Below are 26031 nucleotides of genomic sequence, written 5' to 3' on the forward strand. Positions count from 1 at the left end.
TAACTTCACAGGGTGCTTTTGCAGCGCAACGCTGTTCCTGTTCTCTCATGGCAGCATGGCAGCACTTTGGAGAGGCAGGGAGGGTCCGTGAGAGTGGTGCCCGAGGGAAACATCAATGGCCCGTCACTGCTTAAATCACTGCGGGCACTGGGAAGGTGCTGCTCCAGGGAGAAGACGGACTCCCTTCAGGGAAGGTGATCAGGAGTAGCGTAGGGAGCAGAAAGCAAGTTACATGGGGACTTCTTCTGGCCACGTGTGAGCTTCAGCAGATCTACCTAGTGGCCTGGTCCTTTCCACATGAAATTAACTTTATTCTGTTACAATCTAATGTAATTAATTTGCTCTTGCTCTGTTTCATTGCCATAGAGTTCTAGGTAAAACTTGGCAATGTCATAAAATGAGTGAATGTTATGTAAAGAAAAAAAAGACCAAAAAAGGGAATTTCACTATTAAAATAATTAAAACTACAAAAGCAAGAAATGCTGGAATTAAGTTTGCCTTTGGATCTTTATTTGGGTTCCCTTGTGTGTATTCATGGTAGTCTTCCCTTAAGTGATCACACAGTATTTTACCACAAAATCTTTTGTGCCATTTTCTGTAGATACTGTTAAATTTGCAAGCAACTGGGCAGAGGGTTTCAGGAAGGAAAAGGAATCGTTTTGTGGCTATTGCAGGTAAATCCCACACAGGAACACTTAGCACTGCACTTTCTGCAGCCTTTCTGCGCAATGCTGAACAACTCACTGGAATCAAATTTTTGGCAGGTAGCCATTTTTTATTTGTTTGCTAGCTTGGGCTTCCCATGAGATATTAGTGTTTTGTATCTAGAAATATTCTGGCCAAAATAATTTGGAGCCAGGATTGCCTTGTAGGTCAACTTCTGGATCAATAAGCATCATCTTGGCAGGCCTTGACTTCTGGCTCTGTTGCTGATTTATGTGTCACCTTAAGAAAGTCTGTTTAGCTGCAATTTCCTACTCAAGTGGAGATAATAAGGCAGACTGAGTTTGCAGTGTAGAGAAATCAGTGGGAAGCCCTCTGGTACTGAGATAATTCTTGAGCACTTGAAGTGGGATAGGGGGAGGTTTGGAAGAGCCTGAGGAGTGTCTAAGAATAAAGTAGATAAACATTACTGTAGACAGGACTGAGGTATTGGTATATACTGGGAAAATGTCAGTCTCTCTTGCTAAAGGGATATGTTTTCTGATGGTACCTTAGCTTTCTGTTCAGCAGTGATGAGAGAATGCTCCTATTATTTTTATTTTTGGAAGGATATAATTTGATAGCAATTCCTTCCTGCTTGTGCCTGCCCAGATAGGAAAAAAAACCCTTTCTTTATGGATACAAATTTTTCTCTCTTCTTTGTTACTTCACGATTAGCCTATTGCAGTGTTACTGGAGCATCTTAAAATCAGTCCAAGATTGGTGGAAGTGCTTGCCTTTCTTGCTGACAGCATCTTTCCAGTGAGAGTGGGTCTGGCCTTGCCCCTTGGTCGCGGTGAGGAATTTAATTTCTGCTGACTGTGATTTAGGGAGCCCTACATACCCTGTGATCCCGCTTAAGTTTGTCTTTTGCCATACTTGCAGTGTAGCAGTGTGCAGGCAGGATCCTTTCTCATGATTGAAGAAGCAGAATTGGCAGGTGTGGGAACAGCACATTTCTCCAATATTCTCTATCCCTAAAAGAGTCAAAATCTTGTGACGAGGCAAGTGTAAGGGATCACGTGCTTACCGAGTGCTTTAAAATAAGCTGGGAGCAGAGTACTCAGAAGGATGAAGAGCTACCAAAGGGAGGGTTGTTTTCCCTTTTGTAAGTAGCTGAGAAGAGATTTTGTTTCAGGAGTTACTTTACACCGCATTGTAACAGTAATTGTTAGAGTGCCTAAAGCTTTTTTAGATACTTGTTCCTTGTTGTGCATTGGGGTTTTTTAAAAAAGAAAATATACAGTCATTCTGCTTTCAAACCATGTAGAGTAAATAAGACTGGCTTTACTGCTTGAAAAAAGAGTATAAAAATACCAACAGCTGCCTCATTTTTCTGAATGCTATTCAGCCCTTGCCTGAGGCAGGGGTTCTGTGGATAAAGTAGTATGTGATTGTGCATGTAGAGTGTATCACACACTCAGGGAAGAGAGGTCTGGTTGAATGGACAAGATCCGGCATTTAATAACTTATTCAACTTAAGTAATATGTTAAAAATAGTTCAGCGTGTAGTTCAGCATGTAGCAGGATGTGGTTGGACAATTCAATGGTGGCAGACAATTCCTTCACTTTAAAAAGACTGGAAAATGCCAGGAAAGCTCTTATTTATTTGAGGAGTCCCACTGAAACCACTGTGACTAAACTGTGATTAACACCAAGAATGATAACTTTCTGCTAGCTGGAGATCAGAGTGTAGTTCTTGTATCATGGCAGTCCCAGGTGTTATTGACAAACTGCTGTGGAATTCTCTGACTTTAGGCTTAGCTACTTCATAGGCATCAAGAGTATTGAACATTTACTCAATGTACTTGTGTTTTGGATATTAAAAACTTCGCAGATTTCTTCTGAGAATGTTCACAATCACTGTTGTGGTGTCAAGATATGTTTTGTTGCTGAAGTTACTGTCAGAATGGAGCAACAATTGTTTTTATTGCAATGAACTCTTTGTCCTTGTCTTGCCCAGTAGATGGTGGTGTTGGCTGATTTTTCTAATTTATATTAAAGCTGTGCATAAACATATGTAGAGGTTTTGTTCTTCTTTTTTTTACCTTTGCACTTTGATTGTTCTTCCTTTTTTTTTTTTTTTTGTTTTGTTGTTTTTTTTTTTTGGTCTGTCCTCCCAAATAATGATTTTACCATATATACAACAATAGCAATTTTATTCTGATTTGATACCTGTGGGAACCAATGAGATCTTCCCCGTTCTTAAGAGGGCACGAGTAACAGCAAGCACCGATAGTCTGATCTGTGTTGCTCTGAATTAGTCACATGTAACAGTGGGGACTTAAATTGAAACTAGATTGTATGCATTTGTTCCCAACTGGTTTGAGGTTTTAATACTTAATCTACAATATGATAGACATTTTTCATTGTTTGCAATTTTTTTTCATCCCATAGAGAGACAAATGCTCAAGAGTACTTTTATGAAATGTGGAAAAGAGAACTGAAAGCCCTTTTAGCATTCAATTAGCCCTGCATAAAACCACAGTGTCTTCTAGCCAGCAGGATAAGGCAAAGAACTTCCATTAGAAATGGAAATTCTCTAAACCCACTGGCGTTATGCTTTGTCATGTTCCCTGGGATTTCCGTGGTTCAACATAGCACATGGTGGGCAAAGAATGACAGGCTGAACAGGAAGATGGAGAACATTTTTGTAAGAACAGAAGGACCTCCTTGTGCTTAGCACAATAAAATTGAGTTTGAGGAGGTATATAATTCCTTGCTCTATCATATAGCAAGTGAGTAAGTGTTAGGGTACTACAGCTATGTAATCCATTGGGTAAGGTGGCTTCAGAAAAAATGGGTACAAACTGACAAGGAGTATGTGGGAATTAAAATATAAAAGGAAGTTTTTCAAGTAGGAAATTCAGGAATGGACTAGTAACACAAAACCTGTCTTCTTCTGAAACATTTATAAAATACTTTGCGTGATACTATTGCTTGTAGTAGACAAAGGCTTCATATTAGTGCTTATGGTACTTGTTTCAGTCCTGTGTAAATTTTCAAACAATTTTGACCTTTTGGAAAATGTTTATTGAAAGTAATTGGTCTGAGTAGAAAAACTTAGCATGTGGATGGACAGAAATGGTTCAGAAAGTATTGATAATGTTTGATTATTATTTATTTAAGCTTTGGCTTCCCTCAGTATGTTCATTATCTATTGAATGAATATTAAAATTTTCCTGGGGATAAAAGTAATAGTCATAAAAGCTCAAGTTTTAGTATATCAAGGCATCATTTCCCGAGAATGTGAAAATATATCTCAGCTCTGAGTGGAAGGAATCTCTAGTGATGTTTGAGTGGAAGCTATTGTTCTTGATCCTTGTGGAAACTGCAGACAAGGTAGCTGAATAAGTTCTGTGTTGTGTACTTACCTGTTAGCAGCTGGACTCTTCCTGCCAACTCAGTTACAATATGTTTGCATTAAAAGAATTGCAGTTACTTTAACATGTGTATTTTTGCCCTCATTACTTGCCTGTACATGAAAGTTTGGAAATTAAATTTCCTATCCAGATGCTATATTTATTCCTGTTTATCTTCATGTGAATTTGTTCAGCCAAGCTGTTGAGGTTTCTTTCTGTTCTCTGTTGCTGTCTGATCTTTTAAGACCATTGGCTTCATAGCATGGGACAGAGAATCACCTTAAGAGATTACTTATAATTTGCCAACAGGCATTTGACAAAAGTCAAGTGGATTGAATTTATACACAATAAGCCTAAAAATTTCTTCTCTTTAAAACATTGAAGTGACACAAATCAGTCTTTTTTGTGAGTTTATTTGTTAAATGCTTGTTTATAGCCTTTGTTTGCGTCAAGGGGAGTTTCACCGTTTGATGCAATGAAGGCAGATTGAAGGGAAATCCTTTTATCCAATGCAAATTTCTATATTTACTTAAGGAGTTTTGTGACTTGAAAACAAGTTTTTATTTCTCAGAAAGCTACGGATCTATCCTTAGAAGCTGGCTCAATGGCTCTGTCACCTGCTGTGACATTTCAAACTGTCAAGACACCTAGGGAAGTGCCTTTACTGTATTTTGGCTTGGAGGAAATATTATGATGAAAACTTTACTTTTAGGTTTTCTGTTGCCTACACTCTGTAGCGATGACCGGTCCGCTCCGACTGCGTCGGGGACTTCGGGCACGCTATGATGGTAATAAAGAGAGTCTTCCACCAGGCGGGGTCTCTCAGGCGGCTTTATTCCGAGGGTTTATCGAGGGAAGGCGAGGAGGGTGAAGGGAAGCAACCACTCAGAGGGCGAGCCAGCTCTGAGAGCCCCGAACCAGGGCGGGGCAGGGTTTATAACTGTAACAGGGAAGGAGGGTCAAGGGGTAGAGCATCCAACCGGGTGAGGGTATGAGGGTGGAGTCAACGGAGAGTGACATGGCAACGGCCAACTGGGATGGAGGGAAGGAGTGGTTTCGGGGGAGGAACCAATGGGGGTACAAAGAACTTAGAACTTTCCAGAACAAAGGGAAGGAGTACAAAATGATTGACATAAACTGGGGGAAGGGAGAACAGATAACAGACAACTTGGGAGGCGGGAAAGCTACACATCTGTGGCCTCCCATGGCAATGCAGGGAGGTCACTAGCCACACCCCCTCCCACATCTCCCCCGTCTTTATTAACTAAATAAGCGGAACCGAAAGTCTTAACTAAATATTGTTTAAAGATGGCTAAAGCGATGAAAATAAGGAAAATAATAACTAAAATCCAGATAAGTCCTTTAACGATGGGGGCTGCCCATCCGGGGATGCCCCACTGCGAGAATGTCTTGTCTATAGGGTCAGCAGCCGATGGGTTCTCAGTCTTTAAGTCTTTTACTTGCTCTTTTATCTGTTGGATGTGGGCCTGGATGGATTTGCTTCTCGATGACAGATTGAAGCAGCATAGCCCGTCAAAGTCCTCGCAGCTGTGGCCATGGGCTAAGAGTAAAAAGTCTATGGCAGCCCGATTTTGCAGGGTTGCGTGCCTGGTGGTCTGTTCGTCCGCCAGGAGGTCTGAGAGGGCGGCCGACGTAGCGTTGGCATTCTTGTTTACCCAGCACTCCAGGTGAGAAAGCTCACCAAGGGCTTTTGCTGCTGCGTACCATGGAAGGAATATGGACGCAGCGATTCTCTTTGTCTTGCCCCAATTGTACAACTGTGAATCACAATTTGAGTCGAATTGGTCGTATGAACGTTTCTTGCGAGCCAATTGTTTTTCCTTCCTCCATTCTAATATCTGGGTTTTATTTGGAGTGAGAGTCGCAAGCTTGCCAAGGCTACATGGTCCTCCCTGGAGCCGAGATGGAATGCCTGACCATACTCTGTCTCCACAGATAAGAAACATCCCCTTGGGCAACACCTTAGGACGTGTGGAAGAAACCGAAACTACCTGGCTGGTGTAATTGCACCAGGTTTGGCTATTATATTTTTTGCTTAAAGGTGTTACATCCTTTCTGTATGTATTCTTGGCCAAGTCAAGTCCATGCCAATTCTGACTTGGCCTTCTATAGTAAAATTTTACGCAGTATTCTGCGTGAGAGGACCCCAGCAGGTCCAATTCTTGGGGTTCCTCTTTACTGTTTGATAGAATTTTTGTCCACTCGTCCCAAGTGTCAACCGGGTTAGGTCTCTTACCCGTGGTTCGGAGTAGGTCGGAGTTGAACACTGGCCAATCATCGGCAACCAGGGGAACCCCCACCAGGCATGTGGACAAGGGGTTGTCCACACTGCCCATGGCCAAACATAGATTGTCCTGCTGCAAGGACTTGGCAAGCGTGACCCACACGTTCTCTTTCGGCTGCTGAACAATCCAGCCGTCCGCCGCTTGTAGCCACAGGATGACAAAGGCCACGGCGACGGCCAGCTGGGTGCAGTGGGGCGATTCCTGATGTTTCTCCCGGATTGGTGACTTGTGGGCAGCCATCCTTATTCTAACAACGCAAGAGAAAAACGTAAATAACAGAAGAGGTTTGGTTCCCTCCCCTCTCAGCTCCCCCTTTTAGGTTAAAAAGTAAACAATTTAGGGCACTGGGGTATAGGGAAAGCGGGTAAGGTAAGGGGGTAAGGGAAGGGTAACTGGGGGGGAAGGGGTATTTTGCGATGTCGAGTCCGGTGGGTGGTACAGTCTGGTGATGAGGACTCGGGACACCAAGTTGGGACGGCTCCCGGTCCTCTTCTTCTTTCGTCTTCTCCACGCGACTGCGTCATCCGGTGTCGTGGGAGACGCAGCCTGTGGGTTCGGTGGCGACGGTGGTTCTGCAGCTGGGGCATCTTCTAGGAATGGCTTCACGTATTTTCCCGGAATCCATTTTGGGCCATTAGCTGTTGAAACACAGGCATACCCTCTCCCCCAGGTTATTAAGGGAAAGGGCCCTGTGATGGCTCGGGATTCCGGGTCCCGGACAAGGACCGGTGGGCGCTCCTTTAAAAGTGCTCGCGTGGTGTTCGTAAAGTGCCTGATGACGGGCGGGTCTGGCTCACGGTCGGTGCAATTTAAGAAATTCAATACATAAAGTGCTTTACAAAGGCGCTCGACCGGAGTCATGGACAACGCCACGTCATGTTGCTGATCGAGCAATCTCTTAAGTTCTTTGTGGGAGCGCTCCACTATGGCCTGCCCTGTGGGATTATGTGGAATGCCGGTGGTATGTTTGATACCCCATTGCTGCAGAAACAGTTCGAATTGTTTGGAGGTGAGTCCCGGGCCGTTGTCGGTTTTAATTGCCTTCGGGACTCCCAGCGTTGCGAACGCCATGAATAAGTGTTTTTTCGCATCTTTCGTCTTCTCTCCGGTATGGAGAGAGGCGAAGATGGCACCTGAAAATGTGTCAACTGACACATGTATGTATTTGAGACGGCCAAATGCATTGTAGTGTGTCACATCCATCTGCCACAGCTCCAAAGCTCCCAGTCCCCGGGGGTTAACCCCTGACGCCACTGGTGGAAGGGCGAGGGACTGACAGCTGGGGCAAGTGGCGAGGATGGCCTTGGCCTGCTCCTTGGAAATTTTGAATTGCCTGGCAAGGGCAGGAGCGTTCTGGTGGAAGAACGCATGGCTGAGCCTTGCCTGTGCAAAGATGTCTGGGACGGTATTAGTAATTGCATGTACAGAAGAAGAGGTGATGGCGATAACCGCTGCTAAATGGTCCGCCCTCCGGTTACCCTCAGCGATGGTTCCTGGCAGGTCTGTGTGCGCCCGGACGTGCATTATGTGATAGGGTTGCTCGCGGTGGGAGATCAGCCAAATTAATTCCGTGAGCAACCCGAACAGTTTTTTGTTTTGAATTTCTTTGAGCATGGCGTGTTCTGCTCGCTCTGCTATCCCGGCTACATACGCCGAATCAGTAACCAGATTGAAAGGCTGTTGAAATTTTTTGAATGCTCTCACGACCGCAGCAAGTTCTGCGATCTGGGGGGAACCCTCAACGATTTGGATGTCAGACTCCCACTTCTGACTCTCCGGATCGTTCCAAGTGATCACTGATTTGTGGGATTTTCCTGACCCATCAGTGAACACTGTGAGAGCATCTTTAATTGGTGTTTTACTTTTGTAAGATTTTGGGGCCAAATAGAAGGTATCCTTAAACAGTTTATGTTTAGGATAATGTATTGAGATCTGGCCAGGATAGCTGTCTAAGGAAATTTGGAGGTTTTCATTTGTTTGTAGAAGAGACTCCAATTGCTCCAGATTTAAAGGGACATAAATGCACGCCGGATCGCACCCTGCGAGGGTCCGGAGGCGTTGCCTGCCTTTAATGATGAGTTTGGCCATCAATTCAGCGGGTGTGGAGATGGTCTTTGGGGGCTGGTGCGGAAGGAACAGCCACTCGATGATAAGGAGTGGGTCCTTACGCTCAGCATCCCACTGAAACAGCAACCCATGGAAGTTTGGGCACTTACCCAAGATGGCAAGGGTAAGGGGAAGGACCCGGTCCACACGGTGCGCCTGGCGGGATCTGATGGCCTCCGCGACTCTCTCCAGGGCTCCCTTCGCGGCAGGTGTCAGCTCGCGTGGAGAAGCCAGGTCGCCATCTCCTCTCAGGAGTTCGAAGAGGGGCGCCAGTTCCTCCGTGGTGAGTCCCAGGAGAGGTCGGATCCACGTGATGGTGCCGCAGATCTGCTGCAGATCCCGCAGGGTCCGTGGGTCGTCCTTGATGGTCACAGACTGGGGCGCGACGGTCCTTCCTGTGATGGTGATGCCCAGATACTTCCATGGGGCGGAGAGCTGGATCTTCTCCTCCGCAATCTGGAAACCCGCATCCTTGATGGCTTTTATCGTCTTATTAAGTGCTGCGCGGAGGTAGGTGGTCGTCTCCGCGCAGACAAGAACGTCGTCCATGTAATGTAATATGATGGCTTCAGGGAAAAGCCGGCGGACTGGCGAAAGAACCTGTGCTACAAAGGTCTGGCAGAGCACTGGAGAATTTTTCATTCCCTGGGGCAAGGTGGTCCATTGATACCTTTTATAAGGTTCCGCCCGATTAATTGATGGAACGGAAAAGGCGAACCTGGGGGCATCTCCAGGATACAGGGGGATGTTAAAAAAGCAGTCCTTGATGTCAATGACTGCGAGCTGCCAATCCCGGGGAAGCATGGAGGGTGAGGGAAGCCCAGGCTGGAGGGGGCCCATGTCTTCAATGACATCATTTACCCTGCGAAGGTCCTGGAGCAGGCGCCACTTGTCTTTGCCTGGTTTTTTAATTACAAAGACAGGGGTGTTCCAAGGGCTGGTGGAGGGTATTAAATGCCCAAGGCGTACCTGCTCCTCTACAAGTTCGTTGAGCGCATTTAATTTTTCCTCCACAAGGGGCCACTGATCCACCCACACCGGAACATCGGTCTTCCAATTCAACGGTGGGGAGGTGCGCTCCGCAGTGGCCCACACTAAAAATCCCACGCAGGGCTAGGGATGTCAAGGCGGGCACCCCACTGGGACAATACGTCCCTGCCTAATAGCATGATATTTGAAGAAACCACAAACGGTCGAATTGTGGCTATTTGTCCCTCTGGACCCTCCACACTTACCAAGCGTCGGCTGCGCATGGAGTTGACAGCTCCGCCCACCCCGGAGATTGTGCCACAAGGGGGCACCAACTCCCAGTCGCGGGGCCACTTTGCCCTGGGAATGATGGTGACATCCGCCCCAGTGTCTGCCATTAGGTCCATCGCCACCGACTTTCCCTGTAACGAAAGCACAGTCCGAATTATAGGTCTTTCTTTAGTTACATTTTGAGTCAGAAAAACATGAATGTCCTGTTCAGAGTTCCGTTCAGAGAGGTCGTTTGAGTCCAGCAGATAGAGCAGGGCGAAAGGGAGTCCTCTGCCCAAGGTGTAGGGGGGCTCATGGCAGGTGACCGAGACCGTTACCTCGGACCCCGGTGGGACACACACCACTTCAGGGATGATGGAGATCCTGTCGGGTGTGTGCCTTGCGTCTCCAACAATGAGGACGGTCGCTTCGCCCTGGCAGTGAGGGGGCTCCAGGAACCCCGCGGGGACTCTCACCAGGTCCTCATCCTGGAAGGTGACAGTCATTGAGCTCTTGAGGACCCGGCGGCGGCCAGGATCTAAGTTGGCCGTTCTTCGGAGGAGGCGAAGTCCGTCGTCGGTGCTCCGCCAATCCTCCGAAACTGTCCCCTGGGCCATTGGTCCTCCCGGATAGTAGGGAGGCTCGGGCGCTGAGAAGGGCCATTTGTTGTCCTCACGCGGCCCCTCCTCGCGCTCCGCGGCCCGTTTCCCGCCGGCTGGTATGGCGGGAAAGAGTTCCTTGGTGGGGGTCTTGGGGAAGGCATATACGGGTTGTAGAACTGCTCCGGGGGCCAGTGTGGACAGTTCGCTTGTATGTGGCCCATCTGGCCACACCCGAAGCAGCGCACAGTGTTCATATTTAACATTGCCTCCCCCACCCCTTTACTCACTGCCATCGCGACCGTTACCTCTGTAGATGTTGCTTTGACGCATGCCTCCACCATCTGGGAGATGGTGGGCTCGGGGTCCTGCGGTAACGCCCTCAAGATCTTCTTGGTCTCCGCAGAGGCGTTGGTCACTGCCATCTTTCGGAGGAGCTCTTCCCTCGCCGCAGGGTGCTCTATCTGCCTGTCTATGGCCTCTCTGAGGCGGTCGACAAATTTGATAAACGACTCGTCCGGTCCTTGGAGAATGGTGGAAAAACTTTGGGAGGGAGTTCTGCCGTCCGGTATTTTCAGTAGCGCGGCACGGCCAGCCTCTCTGATGTCATCGAGGAGCGCAATTGGTAGTTGGATTTGGTCCTCTGGCTGGCCGAACTCTCCATCTCCCGCAACAGCCTCCATTACCTCATCACCCGTGCCCAGGGTCGCTGCTAGGTTGTGCTTTATAATGAGAGGTTTCAGCAGCTTTTTCCACTGAACCTCCCAAAGCAGCAGTTCCGTGGGGGACAACAGGGATTTGGCAATGTACTTGATATCATGCTGTACCAGTGTCCGTCCGGAAAAAGTAAGGTCCAGTACATTTTTAAAGAATGGCGACTCGCGGCCATAGTCCTTTGCCGCTTTCCTCAGCTCCTTCACCTCAGCGTATGGTACTTGCTCCCACCGGGGCCGCTTTCCCCTCTCCCTTATCACCGGTGCCGCAAAAGGCCCAAGGTCACGGGCGAGGTCTAAGTCCCCGTCCTCGATGGCCGCTGCCCGTATCTTAGCCCACCCGCCTCCCGACCTAGGTGTGGGCCGGGGGCTGTCCCTGTCCTCATCCTCTTCGGAGGATGAGGCAGGACGGGTGAGGGCCTTGAACCTCTCCCTGACCGTTGGGCTCCGGTGGCGTGGAGCCCCGCAGGCCAAGATGGCCTGCTTCCGGCCAGGCCGACTTCCGGTTCCGGTAGCGTGGGAACCGGAAGTGGCTGGAGAGGGGGAGGCGGGACTAGACCCACCTCCCGGGGCGGGGCCTTCCGGCAGGGAGTTCCCACCCACAGGGGCGTGGCCTTCCTGTAGGCCGGTCCCTCCCACCGGGGGCCCACCCAGGGGCGCGGTCAAGGGGACGGAAGGGGCGGGTCCCGACGATGACACCATCGACGCATCAGACGGGGCGGGACCCGACGCAGGGGCGGCACTCGACGGAGGAGGGGTCAATGGGGAAATGGCGGGAACCCGAGGGGGGTGGGGAGGAGCTGGGACGCCATTTTGTGGCGCTTCTGATGCCAGCTCGGCCATGCGGCCGGCGCCATTTTGTGATGTATGCTGGCACAGATTAGGAATTGAACAGCAAGGTTTTAAACTGGGGACAGGGGTCTGAGGGTCTTGGGACGAGGAAAGGGTCGAACTGGGGTGGCCAGTCCCAGGTCGAAAAGAGGACAGGATGGGACGGGGAGCAGCAGGGAGACGGTGGCAACCCTGTGCCGGACTTTGGCAGGGTCTGCTGCCCGACCCACCCTTAGGGGAAAAGGGGTTAGGAGTGGGGGGGACGGAATGAGGGTTAGGAAAACTGGGGGCCCAACTCTCCCGTTTTTGTTTAAATAACGTAAAAATAGAATGAAATAAAGGAAAGAAACGTCCCACTTTAAAATTGCCCTTAACTTGTAAATCGTATAATAAACGCCCAACTTTTCCCCAGAACTGAACCGAGTTAAAATCTTCCTGCGCAGTGTCAGGAAGGTGGTCAAAAATTAAGTTAATTAAGGCTTTTAAATCCCTTTTGTTAAAAGAAATATTTCCCAGAACGAGGGAGGACTTAACATGGGAATAAAAATCCCGCCGAGCCGGAGACATACGGTTTCCCATTATGTCAATACGGCTAAAAAATTCCCCAAGGAGGCAAAGGAGAAACAGAAAAGAAAAGAGACGGGGTCAGGTGCCAGACGGGGCACGAAAACTCACCACAAAGGACGCCCGTCGAAAAGAAGATAGCCTCAAAGGGGGGTGGAAGCGCTGCAGGTCCGGAGTGCGAGGGAGCTTCACCGAAGCTGCTGTTCCTGCTCCTCCGGGTGTCTGCAGCCCACGAGGCGAGGGGTCTTCAGAAAACGAAGCACCGTCGTCCGTGGAACCACGTCCGAACGGCGCTTGATTTCCTCGGGCAGCCGGCTCACGGAGTCGAAGCTGTCGAGGAGACGCTCTCCGCTTGACTCCGTGCAGGGGTCAGCGTGTTCGGGCGCCAGTTGTAGCGATGACCGGTCCGCTCCGACTGCGTCGGGGACTTCGGGCACGCTATGATGGTAATAAAGAGAGTCTTCCACCAGGCGGGGTCTCTCAGGCGGCTTTATTCCGAGGGTTTATCGAGGGAAGGCGAGGAGGGTGAAGGGAAGCAACCACTCAGAGGGCGAGCCAGCTCTGAGAGCCCCGAACCAGGGCGGGGCAGGGTTTATAACTGTAACAGGGAAGGAGGGTCAAGGGGTAGAGCATCCAACCGGGTGAGGGTATGAGGGTGGAGTCAACGGAGAGTGACATGGCAACGGCCAACTGGGATGGAGGGAAGGAGTGGTTTCGGGGGAGGAACCAATGGGGGTACAAAGAACTTAGAACTTTCCAGAACAAAGGGAAGGAGTACAAAATGATTGACATAAACTGGGGGAAGGGAGAACAGATAACAGACAACTTGGGAGGCGGGAAAGCTACACATCTGTGGCCTCCCATGGCAATGCAGGGAGGTCACTAGCCACACCCCCTCCCACAACACTCCAAATAGAAGAGGCTTACAAATGAGCTGAATTTTTTCATAGGCACATAAACCACCATTAATCTAGATCCTTTTTTGTCATGCTTCCAGCAGTATACACTAGTTGGCATGTTGCTCTGGCAGCTATTATCCTGTGATGACTTTGTGTACCATGCCGCTTTGTACGTCTATTTATCCTGTTTTTAAGCAGTTAACCTTTGTCACAAGCTGTTCATGTCTTTTCCTCCCCAGCTAAAACCAGAGTATTACTTCCCAGGTCTGAGGTGTTGCTCTGGTTAGCCACAAAGAGCTTGGGGTATACACTAGTGCTGATGCTATTGCTGGGAAAATAAGGAGTGAGAGCAATCATGAATTCAAGTTTGCCTCTAAAGAGGAGCTGGAGGCCTCTGACACCGATAAAGGCAAGGCTGCAGGAGTTACAGGAGTAACCAGGAGTTACAGTGATCAGTGAAGCAGTGCCCAGCTGGACTGTTGTGCCCTCCCGCCCGCTAAGGCAGTGGCAAGTTGTCACTCCCCATCACTGAGACCATCTTAGCGCCAGTTGCCTGGCTTTGAGGAGCCCCTTAAGGAGCTTTTCCTTAATGGTTCAGCTGTTGCTGCTGTTAACAGCCTCCAGGGAAAGAGAGGCTGGGAGCTGCCTTCCCTGCAGTTATCTGTCTTCCACTGTTTGGTGCCTATCAGTCAGCAGTGAGCCCTCTGGAGCCAGATGGGCTGGCAGATCACTGCATTACCTGGGGGGATGTCCTTGCATTCCACAATAGGCCCCGGTGGAGGAGGAACATGTGTGTGGTGTCAGGGCTGGCCATTGATTGAACCATGCAGAAACATTCCAGGTATTTAGGTATCCCAGGACTGTTCAGAAATACCTTTTGCACGTGGAAGTTCCAGCTGACACTTTACAAAGGCGTGGGAGAGTGTTTCCAAGCGCTGCTCAGTAACCTCCCTGTGCCCAGCCTGCTGGTAGGCTGCAGCAACCTGCAGGTGTCTTGGCTCACTTTCACAGCTTGCCTGCTGTGAGACAGCTCTTGCAGAGTTGGAGCTCTTGAAAGCGAGGAAGGTTTTCCCTCTGACATCCACTTGTTGCAGAGGCAGCAAAGCACAAATAGCAAAAATGAGCTTAACCAAAATAGGAACAAGACTGAGTGCGTAAGTCAGCTGTAAGACTCTTCTGAATAGTAACTCTACTGATTTTCTGTGCTTGGAACAGCATGAATGTCTCTCCACAAACTGAAGCATCAGCACGTGGTGTTTAGTGCATTTGGTTGCCTTTCAAAGTTGAACTCATGGTGTTTCTGTCCAGATGGATTTATCAGCAGTTTGTCCATGCTTTCATATCTGTAGTGAGCACAGCTGATCACAAGGAAAAATCTTAGCTCCATATATCTTATGACTGTGTGAGGGCCTCTTCTTCCTTTTCTACCTCCTAGCCTGTTTCTTAGCTGTTCACATTCCTTAGGACTTGTTGGCTCTTTGCAAATATTAAGGCTGTATTAGTGAAAGCACACTTTATACGTATGTGTATATAGGGGTCACCTTTGCTAGCAGCCAGAATGGCTTATTTTCAGTACTGTACTGTGGCAGGGTCCAAAGTGAGGGTGTGCCTCTCTGGAGGCACAGAAAGGATCAGTGTAGTGCCAGGCAATTGTTCCCATTATCATTTTCCCGAGGTAAAGTTGCCTGACCAGAGGAACAGAAATAGGCTTCATGCTATGGCCTTGAGGGAATATCCTCTCTGGTGGATGCCGGAGAGCTTTGAAGAACTCTCTCAGATGTAATTTTCCCTGTAAGCTGTCAGTAAGAGCGCCACACTGATAAAGACCTGTTCTCTGTGGCAAAGGCACCCCTGCACTGTTCAGAGCATCAGGGACAAAACACTGCCTTGAGCTAAGCCCATGTCACCAGCTGGGCCTGCAAACCACGTAGTGACTGGGAAGCAGAATTATTTTCATGTGGTAGGGCTGTAATCACTACAGCATTGGGAGGAAACTTTTCTTCTGGCAGCAGGACAGCTCTAACTCGTGGTGCTCCAGTGTAAGCACAGCATGTGGGGCATTGTTGAGCCTTGCGTCTGGCTGACAGTAGTATCACATTCAGCGTGTAATTAAACACCTCATAAACTGCCTTGAGATGTTTGTTTATGTGTGCTTTTTAGTGGGGAAGTACTGTGTTTTCAGAGAATGCTGAAATTTCTGTGCTCTATGAAGCATTTGGTGTGTGATGTTCATTCAGCTCCCTTGTCCTCAGAAAGAATACTCAGTGTCTGGAGTGTGTTATTTTGCTGGCAGTGAAAAACATATGGCTAGGGGATGTTCCCATGAATTTCTTACTTACTGTTTTTTTTTCTTTTTTTAATATGTGTGTGTAAGTTAGATATTGGAGGCATCTGGATCAGCATCTATTGCAAATTAATATTTATAGATATCAAAATGAATTCAGATTTGGCTTGATAGAAACAAGAATGGCTTGTTTTGAATTCCATGGGGATAAGCAGAAACACAGAAAATAGGCAATATGATGAGGACACCATGTAAAAACTGTATTGAATAGAAGACACTTCAAGCAACTTCTTGTAAATTTTTACTATGCTCTTTGCCATTTGTTTTGTCTTACAGTTTAGAGTCAATGAATTTGGGGCCCTGGAAGTAATTACAGATGAAACTGAGATGGAAAGTGTTAAAAAGGCAACTGCTACCACAACCTGGATGGTTCCAACTGCTCAAGAAGGTCAGTTAAGAAGCCGTAAACATTTTCTGTGGTAGACTGTAGTCTCTTTAATGCATCAACTTTCCTTAAAGCTTGCACTGAAAAGAAAAAAAAAAAACTTATTTACTTGCTTTAATGGACAAAGTATCTCTTATGAAGTAACCCGTTGTAAATTAGTATGAAAACATGGGTGTAAATTAGTATGAAAACAAATCAATTTCAAGTTGAAAGAAAATAATTCCACTGTTAAACATCTGAAGTTAAATTGCAGCCACTTTTGTTTTTTCCTTACAGTAATTTTCTCTAAATTTAGAATTGGTATTTTCCCTGTATTTAATTTGCAAAATAATAAGTTTATTGTAATTATTGAGAATTTTAAATTATTTAATTTTTTGTTGAGCTGGTTCTCACAGACTACCCACAGACTTTCCTAACGGCCTAGAGTTGATTTGTGCACTGCAAACTGCCTTGGTATGGTCAGCACAGTTGCCACTACTGATATCAGTGTTAGATGTGCAGTGTGTACCCCCACAGATGCCTTGCTCCTACCAACTATGCTTTTTTTGAGCATTAAAATTAATCTGAAGTAACAGTTAATGTTTATCTTAAATGGTAAAATTCTAAGAGTTGCATCTATCTACCAGATAAAGTTTCCTGGATTTAAAATACTGAAGTAAGAAACACCTGTTTTATTCAAGGAAAGTAAGAAACACCTGTTTTGTTCAAGGAAAGGTGGTTTACATGGTCATAAATTACTGCAATCTTTTTACACTGACTCCAGTAATGATGGAGTAGTGTGAAAGAGAGTATCACAACTGGTTTTGTGATTATTTACACCTACCTAGTTCTTTCCTCATTGGTATTACATTTTATCAACTTTCTTTTAAAATATGTATTCTGTAACACCTTTGAAAAGCAGACATCACAATTTTTGTTTCATAATCATCCCTATAAGCACGAGAAGTCAGTGAGAGCTTTCCTATGTTGCTCCTTCAGTGTTGATAATGGTCATGTGGGACATTAACACTGGTAGGAAAGTGGTTTGGGCCCCCTCGAGGTCTGAAGCTGCAGAACACTGTTAATGTATTCTGTAGCAAGGCAGTGATAGTTAATTCAGGTTTCAAGTCTGTGATGAGAGTAGCATCACTATGACAGTGTAGTAGCACAGCAGGTTTTATACTTGGACTGAGATATCTAAGCAGATTTCTCAGTCCCCTCCAGTCTGACAAACCCAAACAAAAAATTCTGTTTCTACTGAGTTGAACTCTGTTTATGGACGTAAAAACATATCAAGTAAGCCTTCTGCTACTACCTTGCTCCATCCTTGATTAATTTACTGCTCCCCAAAAGTAAAAACACTGCTAAAATTGTCCATTGTGAGAAGAAATAGTTGTTTTGAATCACTTATGATGCTGGTGTGTTAATATAACATACATTATATATTCTTCTGGGGGAGACAGCCTGCATGCAAGAGTTCATTTGACTCTGCTTCCAAAGACAGTATAGTGCAACATAAATAGTCTGTGACTTGAAGTTTGCCTTTTGGGGAGGTACAAAGACAACAACCTGCTCTAGAGGCTGGGGTACCTGACAGTGCTTCATCCTTGCTTGTGAGGGAAAGTAACTGCACTCTCAGGGATACAGCCTCTCCTAGGGGCTATGTCTGTTGTGGGGAAATTGCAGCTTAGGTCAGTGAGTAACTTGGTATTTGAAGATTGCTTTGTTACAAGTTGAGTGACATTTCACTTCTGGTGGACCTCAGGCAGGTTGAGCAGTAGCTGCTGCCAGAGGCTGCAGACTGTAGTCAGCAATTTGCTTGAAGAAATAATTTCAACTAATCTAAAGATTACTCGCCCCAACCCTTTTCTCCCAAATTTAGGTATAGGCATACCAGCAAGAGATGAGGTCATGGATTCTAAACGGTGATGACTCTGCGGGCAGTCAGTGCCTGTCACAAAATTCAGTCCTTCCACAAGTAGCCACATCAAGCCGTGACAGAACCACAGGACAGTGGGTTCCTCTCTCCTGTTGCAATGACTTGCTTGTCAGCAATGTGGACCTCATACAAACACTAACTCCTAGTTCTTCATTCTGACAAGAGTGCTGTGGCTGATGTTTTTCTGTTTGCTTGTCAAGGCCCGCTAAGGATGTTTGGGAATGTATCACCTCTGCCTAAGTGAAGTTAACTTTTGTCATTGTGCAGCCTTTTCAGAAAAGACAGGGATACCCACAAGGTTGAAGGAAACTGCAAAAATGGATGGACTTGTTTTCTGTGAAAACTGTTACCGATATGGTGCCATAGAAGAATTTGTTCCTGAAGGGAAATTTTGCAGCCAGAAATGTGCCCAACAAGTAAAAAACAAGTAGGTACTATAATAAAGCATAGAAACAAATAATATGGCATAAATGCAGCACAAGAGTAAAGTGGTGGGATAAAATGTTCATGGTGGGGCAGAGGGAAATACTCAGCAGACAAGTTTCAGTGTCACAATTGGTTTATAATGTTATTTCACTGTTTTTTTGTGTAAATGCCTTAACAACATTTGGTTTTGTCTAACACTGATATTGAAGGCAGTCTTTTTTACTCAGTGTGCTGTGTTCTGCTGTCAGATGCAAGCAGTAAAACAGTCTATGGGGTGCATGAATCAGTGTCAGACTCCCACCCTGTTTCAGTCATTGGAATTAAGATAATCAGTAATGAGATGGTTGGGGTGGTAAGTTAATTATAATTAAGTGCAAGAGCTGTTTTATAGCTGACAGTGAGTGAAAACATGAGCATACTGCAGTTTCTTAGTTCCTTTTTTTTAGTTAGTGCATTTCATCTCATCATAAAAGCATGTTTGTGTTAATGTGTCCATTCTGTATTGCATATTGCTAGATTATGGCAGCTTTAAACATTTATGATTTTGTAAATTTTCCTTAATTTTAGCTAATTGCTTCAAAGTTTTCTGTTCTGATTTCTTGTTTAGCAATTTGTACAGTCACATACCAGCTTTCTCCAATTGGATTTGTCAGACTTAACAATTACCTTTGCCTTCCTTTCTCTAAACTGCCCTGCAGTCCTAAACATTTCACAGTTTGCTTCTCCAGGAGACTTGATGGTACATGAGAAAAGACACACTGTTTAAAACATGTAAAACTTGTTCAGCATAAGCTGACAGCTTTCCTTTTACAGTTGCTATTGTGTGTCTCTCAGATTAATTCTTTTGACAGACTTAATTTTCAGTAGTATTTCTAAGAATATATTCAGTATAGTACTATGGGACCCACACATTTACTTGCTTTTTTACTTGTTTTATGAATATGAGAGGTGAAATAATATTGGCTTTGTGTAATTGTGTTACTTCTGTGATAGAGAGCCAAAGGAGGAAAATCCCAGCATGGAATGCAATGGGGAAGATGATTCTAAAGGCATTCGGAAAAGAAAGGCAAAAGTACCTCTCAAAGAAGAGTCCCGGGATAATGGGGAGAAGAAGGAGAATCCAGATGAAATTGTTAGTATGCATCGTCAACCCATTCCTGCAAGTATTTGGGTGGGAGTTTTGTCTTGTATTGCAATGTCAGTAGTTCCATCAGTCCACAAAGAGAAGAGACTTCATCACCCTGTCAGAGCCACAATAAGTAGTTGGTTTGTTTGCCAGTTTAATTATGCCTCAGCAGTAAATTGTAATTATTGACAATGATTTGATAAAAGCTGTTTTTGGTCTCTTTCCCCTGCTTTTTAAAGAGCAGAACAAACAGAATTTAAAGGAAAAATTATGCTAACATTGACTTGCCATGTCTTCAGCATGGAAAAACAGGAGTACCTATTTCCCAACAACCCTGTTACTTTGTCATTTTGCATATGAATGAATAACTATAGACCAATAATTTATTTTCAAAGAAAGCTATATTACAGTTAAGAAGGGAATATTTTGGATTTTCTTAGTGTGATTTGCCTTTAAAAATCATAGACAAAAATTTGTTTTGCTTTTGTGTTGCAGTTTAAGTTGCTTTGGGGCACCTTTTGGGTTTTTTTTTTTCCCTTTGGAATTATTCTTCATTTTAGAAAAAACTTACAGTATCTTCCTATCTTCCTAAGAAAAACCACAGCATCTTCCTATACTGCTTGTTTTCTTGTAGTATGTGTTTTTTCCCAATAGCTGTGGCACTACTGGGGGTAGCACCGTTTTCAGGGAGAAGGGTAGTGTTCTGCTACTACAGAATTGTCAAAAGGATGAAGGCACTAGAGTTGTCAGGAGGGAATTTGCAGCTCTCCATATAGCAGTATCTTATGCAAAAGTCAGGGGGTACCTTCTTTGTCTCCATGCATCTGCCCTCCCAAATGAGTACTTGCTCTGCTCATCTGCTCAGGTGCTCACAAAACTGTTAATACAAAAACAATGAAAAAAATTAAAAGGATCACAGTGCCATTTTGTATTTAATAAAGAAATTGTACATTTGAAAAAAAAAACCCCAAAACAGAGTAAAGCTGTGAGAGATTTTTCTTTAAATAATTTTGGAAGCATGAACTTGCCAAAGATACTGTTATTTATCAGTGTCTCAGTGAGGTCTGATGAAGGCTTCATGGTCTGTCTCTGGGTCAGGCAAGGCTGGCTGGCTGAGTGCCAAGTGGTGAGAGTCCTTCTGCCTGCGATTTTCATTGTGTTTGCTGTGATTTGTCACTGATGGCTCACTTTGCTTCTGTTAGACATCTGCACGTTTGTTTGAGGTAGGAGAGAGCTGGGTCAATAACCATTTAAATGAAGTCACAGTTTAAACTTCAGTGTCTTGATTTTTATCATACTGGACTTCTAAGCTAATGAGGTTACTGTACTTTTAGTTTTTTTCCTCTCTTTCTAATTTAGGAGGACAAACCTGAAGGAAGGATCTTGAGAGTCTCGCAGAGAGCCAGGAGAAAAAGAAAAGGGGAGATAACAGTTTTGAAACAAAGTAAGTTAGATTACGAAACAAAATTTCTCAGCCATCAGTTCTTCAGGTAATATCCATATCTTGTTGGGAACTGCCAGCATTGTTTCACAGAATTTATATTCCCTATTGAATTTTTTTCATTACTGTAAAAAGACAGTGACAGTGTTATTTACAGCAATTACATTTTAAGGAAGCATAGGGGAGGATCTGGTGAGTGTATATGCAACTAATGTGCATTTTAGGTTTTTTTCTTTTCATCCCTCTAAATAGTGCCAGTCTTAGAGGGAATCAGCTCCATTGAGTTCCCAGATGCTGAAAGACGTGTATCAAGCAGAAGTGAAAGTTTACTTTTGTTTCCTTGGGGATCAGTTTTGCATCTTCATTATGTGCTGGAAATAGACACGTTTATGGAACTGTTTAGGAATAATTGCTATAATCAATCCAAAGGGACATATACTGCATCAAGCAACATAATAAAACATATTTTAAATGAGTGCTGTTCTTTCAAGCCATTTGTATGATAGATAGTTTTGGGAAGAATGGGAGAATCAGCTGCTATTATATCTCAGTGGTACACCAACCACAGACCTACATCTTGCCCTCCAGAGTGCTTCTTATGGTAGATGGGGAGACATTAACAGAGGTTGCCAGGCCACTAATCAACACAGAACTCCAGTTAGCTCTGATGTACACTAGGCAGATGAACTACTGGTTGAAGATGCAACAAAAAATGTTATGAAAGATCCCCCTCCCAAGACAGCATCACTCCTGAAATGTTTCTACAGTTGCTTCTAAGGCTGAAGAGATAAGAAGCATGTGAGATACAAGCACCAAGCTGATCTTTGTGGAAATCTCTGATTTACAAATTTCTTCTGTTGTTTTTTTTTTTTTTAATTTTTATTTGAGAAAATATCAGTATAAATATATAAACTGGTATCAAAGACCAATTTGTATTCAGAACCAAGTACAATTAATTTGTCTAATAGAATAAATAAAAACTGGGTAAATCCTAAATAAAATTAATGTGGTCTAATGGTGTTGAGAGGTCACTATCATTCTGAAATGTATTGTCTTTTCTTTACATTATTGTAAGCTTTTTTCAGGAGAGTTTGGCATCACTATTGTTATGGTTCATGTTTTAATAATTAAAATGCTAAGCCAGACTCTTATTTAAATGATTTATTTTTCCTGTGAGTAGCCCACAGTCTGGATCAAGCCAGAATCACAGTGTGGACTGTGATGAATCCTTCTGACAGTGTGAGCTTATGGTCTGAAATGCTAAGCTGTCTGTGCAGAGGAGGCATTTTAGGTGGAGATCAGTAGAGCAGAGTAGAGGTGTATGACATCAGATGCATACGTGGCCAGCCTCCAGCCATCTATTCTTGAAGTTCCTGGCTATTGCTAGTGCAGGTAGTGCCTTATTTTCAAGGCCTGAAAACTGTGTAACTGTTGCCATTATTAAGATGGACTATAACAATATTACAATTACTGTGTAGTGTTCATACTGTGTGAACAAACCTGAAACTGGAGGTTTCTGTCATATGCTAATGACATCCTGAGGAAAAAAAGCACTGGTGACAGTTCTGAAGGCTTGCAGAAAATGCTGTTAAATCACTGCCTTTTTACCCAAAACTATCAAACTACAAAGTGATGGAGTAGGTGAGAAACAGTCTGAATACTGTTAAAAAGTAGAGTATTTCAACCCTTGTTAAAAAAAACCTTACTATGAGCAGTATCCATTTGAAAATGCTTTCCAGTTAAAGAAGGTCATGAGGGGAAAAGAAACCCCTTAAAATACTGGGTTATTTTAACATATTTTTACTAATCTTTTTACACATTTGCAAACTGTATATCTTAATGCTTCTTAGAAGCAATAAGGAAAAACATGTTGGAGCAAGACTTTGTAAATTGTTCTTGCCGCCTGAAGGAGCTTTTCCTTGTTACTAATCAAGGTTTGAACTGCTGGAAATGTTTCTGGACAAACTAGGAACCTTCACATTCCTGGTGCCTTTCAGCCTACAGAAATTCTTTTTCTGAAATAAGTTCTGAACAACACCATGAGCGCATTTCATAAAATGTAAATTTAAGAATGTTATGAACTTGTGTTGTGAATTTGTCTTCTTGAGATATTAACAGTTACAGAATTATTTCCCCGTTTTATGTTTCTTTATAGCTGTACCCTCTAAAGGAAGGCAAGCATGGTGTTGGGCATCCTATCTGGAGGAAGAAAGGGCCATTGCAGTACCTACTAAGCTTTTTAAAGAGGTATGACCTTTGAAATTTAAGTCAGTAAACCACCTAAGATCATGAAATTCCTAGGAAATCAATAAACAAAAATAATTTGAAGATTTTATTATTTTCTCGGGAAAATCTGCATGATGAAAATAATGCTGTGTCCGTCAGCAATTATGAAAGCAATTATCTCTCTGTTTTTTCAGAGAATTCTGTTGTTGTAGATGAATACTGTCAAATCAGACTTCAGAAAGCAGATGCTCTCCCAAAATCTGCAGTTCTAGCCATTCCTTCTAGTCTCTGAAGCTAAAAGATGTGATACATACCCACACTTTTTCATGCTGTATCATTTTCTTTAAGTATGTTTAGAAAGGTGGTACAAAGGTCATCTTTTGTCTTGTTGCTTTGATTATATTACTTGTCTTTTCTTCAGCTTCTGCTGACATTATATTTTGTTCCTACATCAGATACTACTTGTCTTGTTCTCCTTTGGCCTGTCATCTGGTTGGATGTCACATCATCATGTCCTGCTTGTCCTTTGCCTGCTATGCTTTGTCATTTCAGTGCTTTCATTAGTGCCACCTCTCTTGCTTGGAAGAGAGCTCTGTATCCAAATCCACAAGATTTTCATGCTGTTATCTTCCCTTGCAAAACCTGTGAACATGTCTCAGCTGCTGTACTCCTGCTATATGTTACTTTTTCTTGGACAATTCTGTTCTTACTTGTAGTCTGTTTCTTGCATCCATTTCTTTCTGTATAGTTCATACTTCAGTTATTAAATCTTCTCTGTGGGAATTAGCTTTTCAGCTTACACATGCCGTGTGATGCTGGTGTTTAATTGGTGGTTTAGTTGCTATTGAGTTAGAAAAGTGAAGAACTGGGATTTATCTTTACAGAATCCATAGATTTATAGGTGCAAGAAGATCAGTCCCCTGACTATCTTCAGTTGTGAAGATAGTGCTATATACTGGTTCAAAAATTGGGAAGAAAACAATCAGGGTAAAGAGTGCCTTAGTGGGAAGGTAGATTTGGAAAGCATTGCTCTGCCTGTCTGAAAGTCCATGAAATGCTGTAGCAGTACAAAGGCTTTGCAGGGCACTGCACATGGTGCTAAAGTCTGGAGTTATGTGATGTTTCCTCCACATTGTACCTTTCTCATGCAGTGCATCTTAATTTAGTATTTTCTTTCCATGTCTTTAGCCCCTGGGTAATGCTTGTTTTAGTGTACAATATTTAAAGCCTGTAGCAGAAAGAGAATTCTTAATAACACTCAGAATTGGCGAGGTAATGTTTCTCCATTTTACAGATTAATAAGCAAGCCACATAAACAGATAGGTTAAAAAAAAAGCCCAAACCAAACATCACAACCAATCACGAATCCTTGATTTCTGTTTTGATTTTGAGAATTACTCTTTTTTTCTTTTTATTTTACCATTTCAGTAGCAGTACTTTTCACTGTGTTGTTTTGTATCCTTAGTTAGGAACGGTCAGGATGATGCAGGGTCCTTGACATTTCCTTAGACCTTAGAGTGATTTCTAAGCTGTGTCTCACAAAGTTTCCCTTCCAATTAGGTGGTACCTCTCTGAGTATTTCGCTTGGTACCCTTCTCTTCCCTTTGACTGCAGCTGACTCGGGAGCATGTGTCTCCTAGACAAACAGAAGACAAAAGGGGACATTTTAATATGCTTTTCCTGTGTTTTTTTCTGTAACATAAAATCTAATGTGAATTTTCTAACCTGTGGAAAACTGTCTTCAGTTTTGATTACTTATTTTTCTGATCTTTCCTCCAATTTAATCTTAATATTTGCTCCCTTCCATCCTCTTTAACAGAGGGATGATGATGCCTGCTGGTTGAAAAGGTGTCTGATCCATCCTGCTTAGCCTTGTTTTCACTTTCAGTGTTTTGAAAGATACTCTTCTGGGTTCATTGTAATGGATGTAGGGTAGTCATGTTCCTACGATGTAGAAATTCTCCTGGAAGACTACATAGTCTGGACTCAGCATATATAGGACAGCAAATAGGCCATCTCTACATACAAACAGTGTTCAGTATTTCTGCCTTTCAGTTCATCTTTCATGGCCTGAGATGTGGAACTGAAAAGGCAAAACAGAGTCCGTGTTGTGGTTATTATAGGAATGATGTCCACCAGGAAGGTGTCACTGTACAGGCTGAAAATTAAATAATCAAATTACTAGGATCTTTTACTATAAATTAATGGAAAAAGTTGAAGACAAATGCTGTCATCTTTGCCTTGACACTTTTGCTAATTCTTCTTACATACTTTCAAGTTTCAAGTCATTGTGTTTTTCAAGCAATCATCAATTTCTCTTTTCCTGTCCACATTTTTGAAAACTTGAAACTTAAAGCGGTTTATTAGTTCCTTCAGAAACATGAGTAATAAATAAAGATTGTTCTATTCTTTATAAAGATATTGTGTCTTTCTCTGGTATACTTTCAGAAGTATTGAAACTATTCTTTTCCATTGCAGTATCAGTCTTTCCCATACAACAAGAATGGATTCAAGGTAGGGATGAAGCTGGAGGGTGTGGATCCTGAGCACCAGTCGATCTACTGTGTTCTCACAGTGGCTGAGGTAAGCAAGCAGCCACAGTGCTGAGTTACAGTAGAGACTGAAATCAAACAGCAGCAGCTGAAAACCCTCACTCAAACCTAACAGGCAGACAGAAACTTATGTAGGAAGATGGTTTTTAAATTAATAATGCTGTATTATTTCTGCATGATAGACATGTAAAGAATGTATCCAGTGTCAATGCAGCTAAACATATATTTAACATGCACAGGTACCGAAAACAGTCTTAGAATAGTTGGATGATGTGTGGCTTCATCTGCAGTC

The 26031-nt window shown here is 44.1% G+C and overlaps 2 protein-coding genes across 9 annotated transcripts in view; one reads left to right on the forward strand and one right to left on the reverse strand.

Annotated features, from left to right (window-relative positions):
* Positions 1-26031, forward strand: part of L3MBTL3 (L3MBTL histone methyl-lysine binding protein 3) — an 86265-nt gene that overhangs the window by 15422 nt on the left and 44812 nt on the right. For all 8 annotated transcript variants that reach the window (XM_002190364.6, XM_012572644.5, XM_072926896.1 and 5 more), the window contains exons 3-8: positions 15942-16053; positions 18236-18395; positions 19388-19526; positions 20880-20964; positions 23117-23208; positions 25666-25770. In XM_002190364.6, coding sequence (XP_002190400.2) covers positions 15942-16053; positions 18236-18395; positions 19388-19526; positions 20880-20964; positions 23117-23208; positions 25666-25770 — 693 coding nt within the window. The remainder of the gene's footprint in view (positions 1-15941; positions 16054-18235; positions 18396-19387; positions 19527-20879; positions 20965-23116; positions 23209-25665; positions 25771-26031) is intronic.
* On the reverse strand, positions 4878-13322 carry LOC116806778 (uncharacterized). The gene is made up of 2 exons (XM_072926899.1): positions 12534-13322; positions 4878-6617 (listed from the first exon to the last, which is right to left on the reverse strand). Exon 2 carries the CDS (start codon positions 6608-6610, stop codon positions 5249-5251), a length of 1362 nt encoding a protein of 453 aa, XP_072783000.1. The 5' UTR covers positions 6611-6617; positions 12534-13322; the 3' UTR covers positions 4878-5248.

Source organism: Taeniopygia guttata, chromosome 3, assembly GCF_048771995.1.
Source record: "Taeniopygia guttata chromosome 3, bTaeGut7.mat, whole genome shotgun sequence".
NCBI classification, from domain to species: Eukaryota; Metazoa; Chordata; class Aves; order Passeriformes; family Estrildidae; genus Taeniopygia; species Taeniopygia guttata.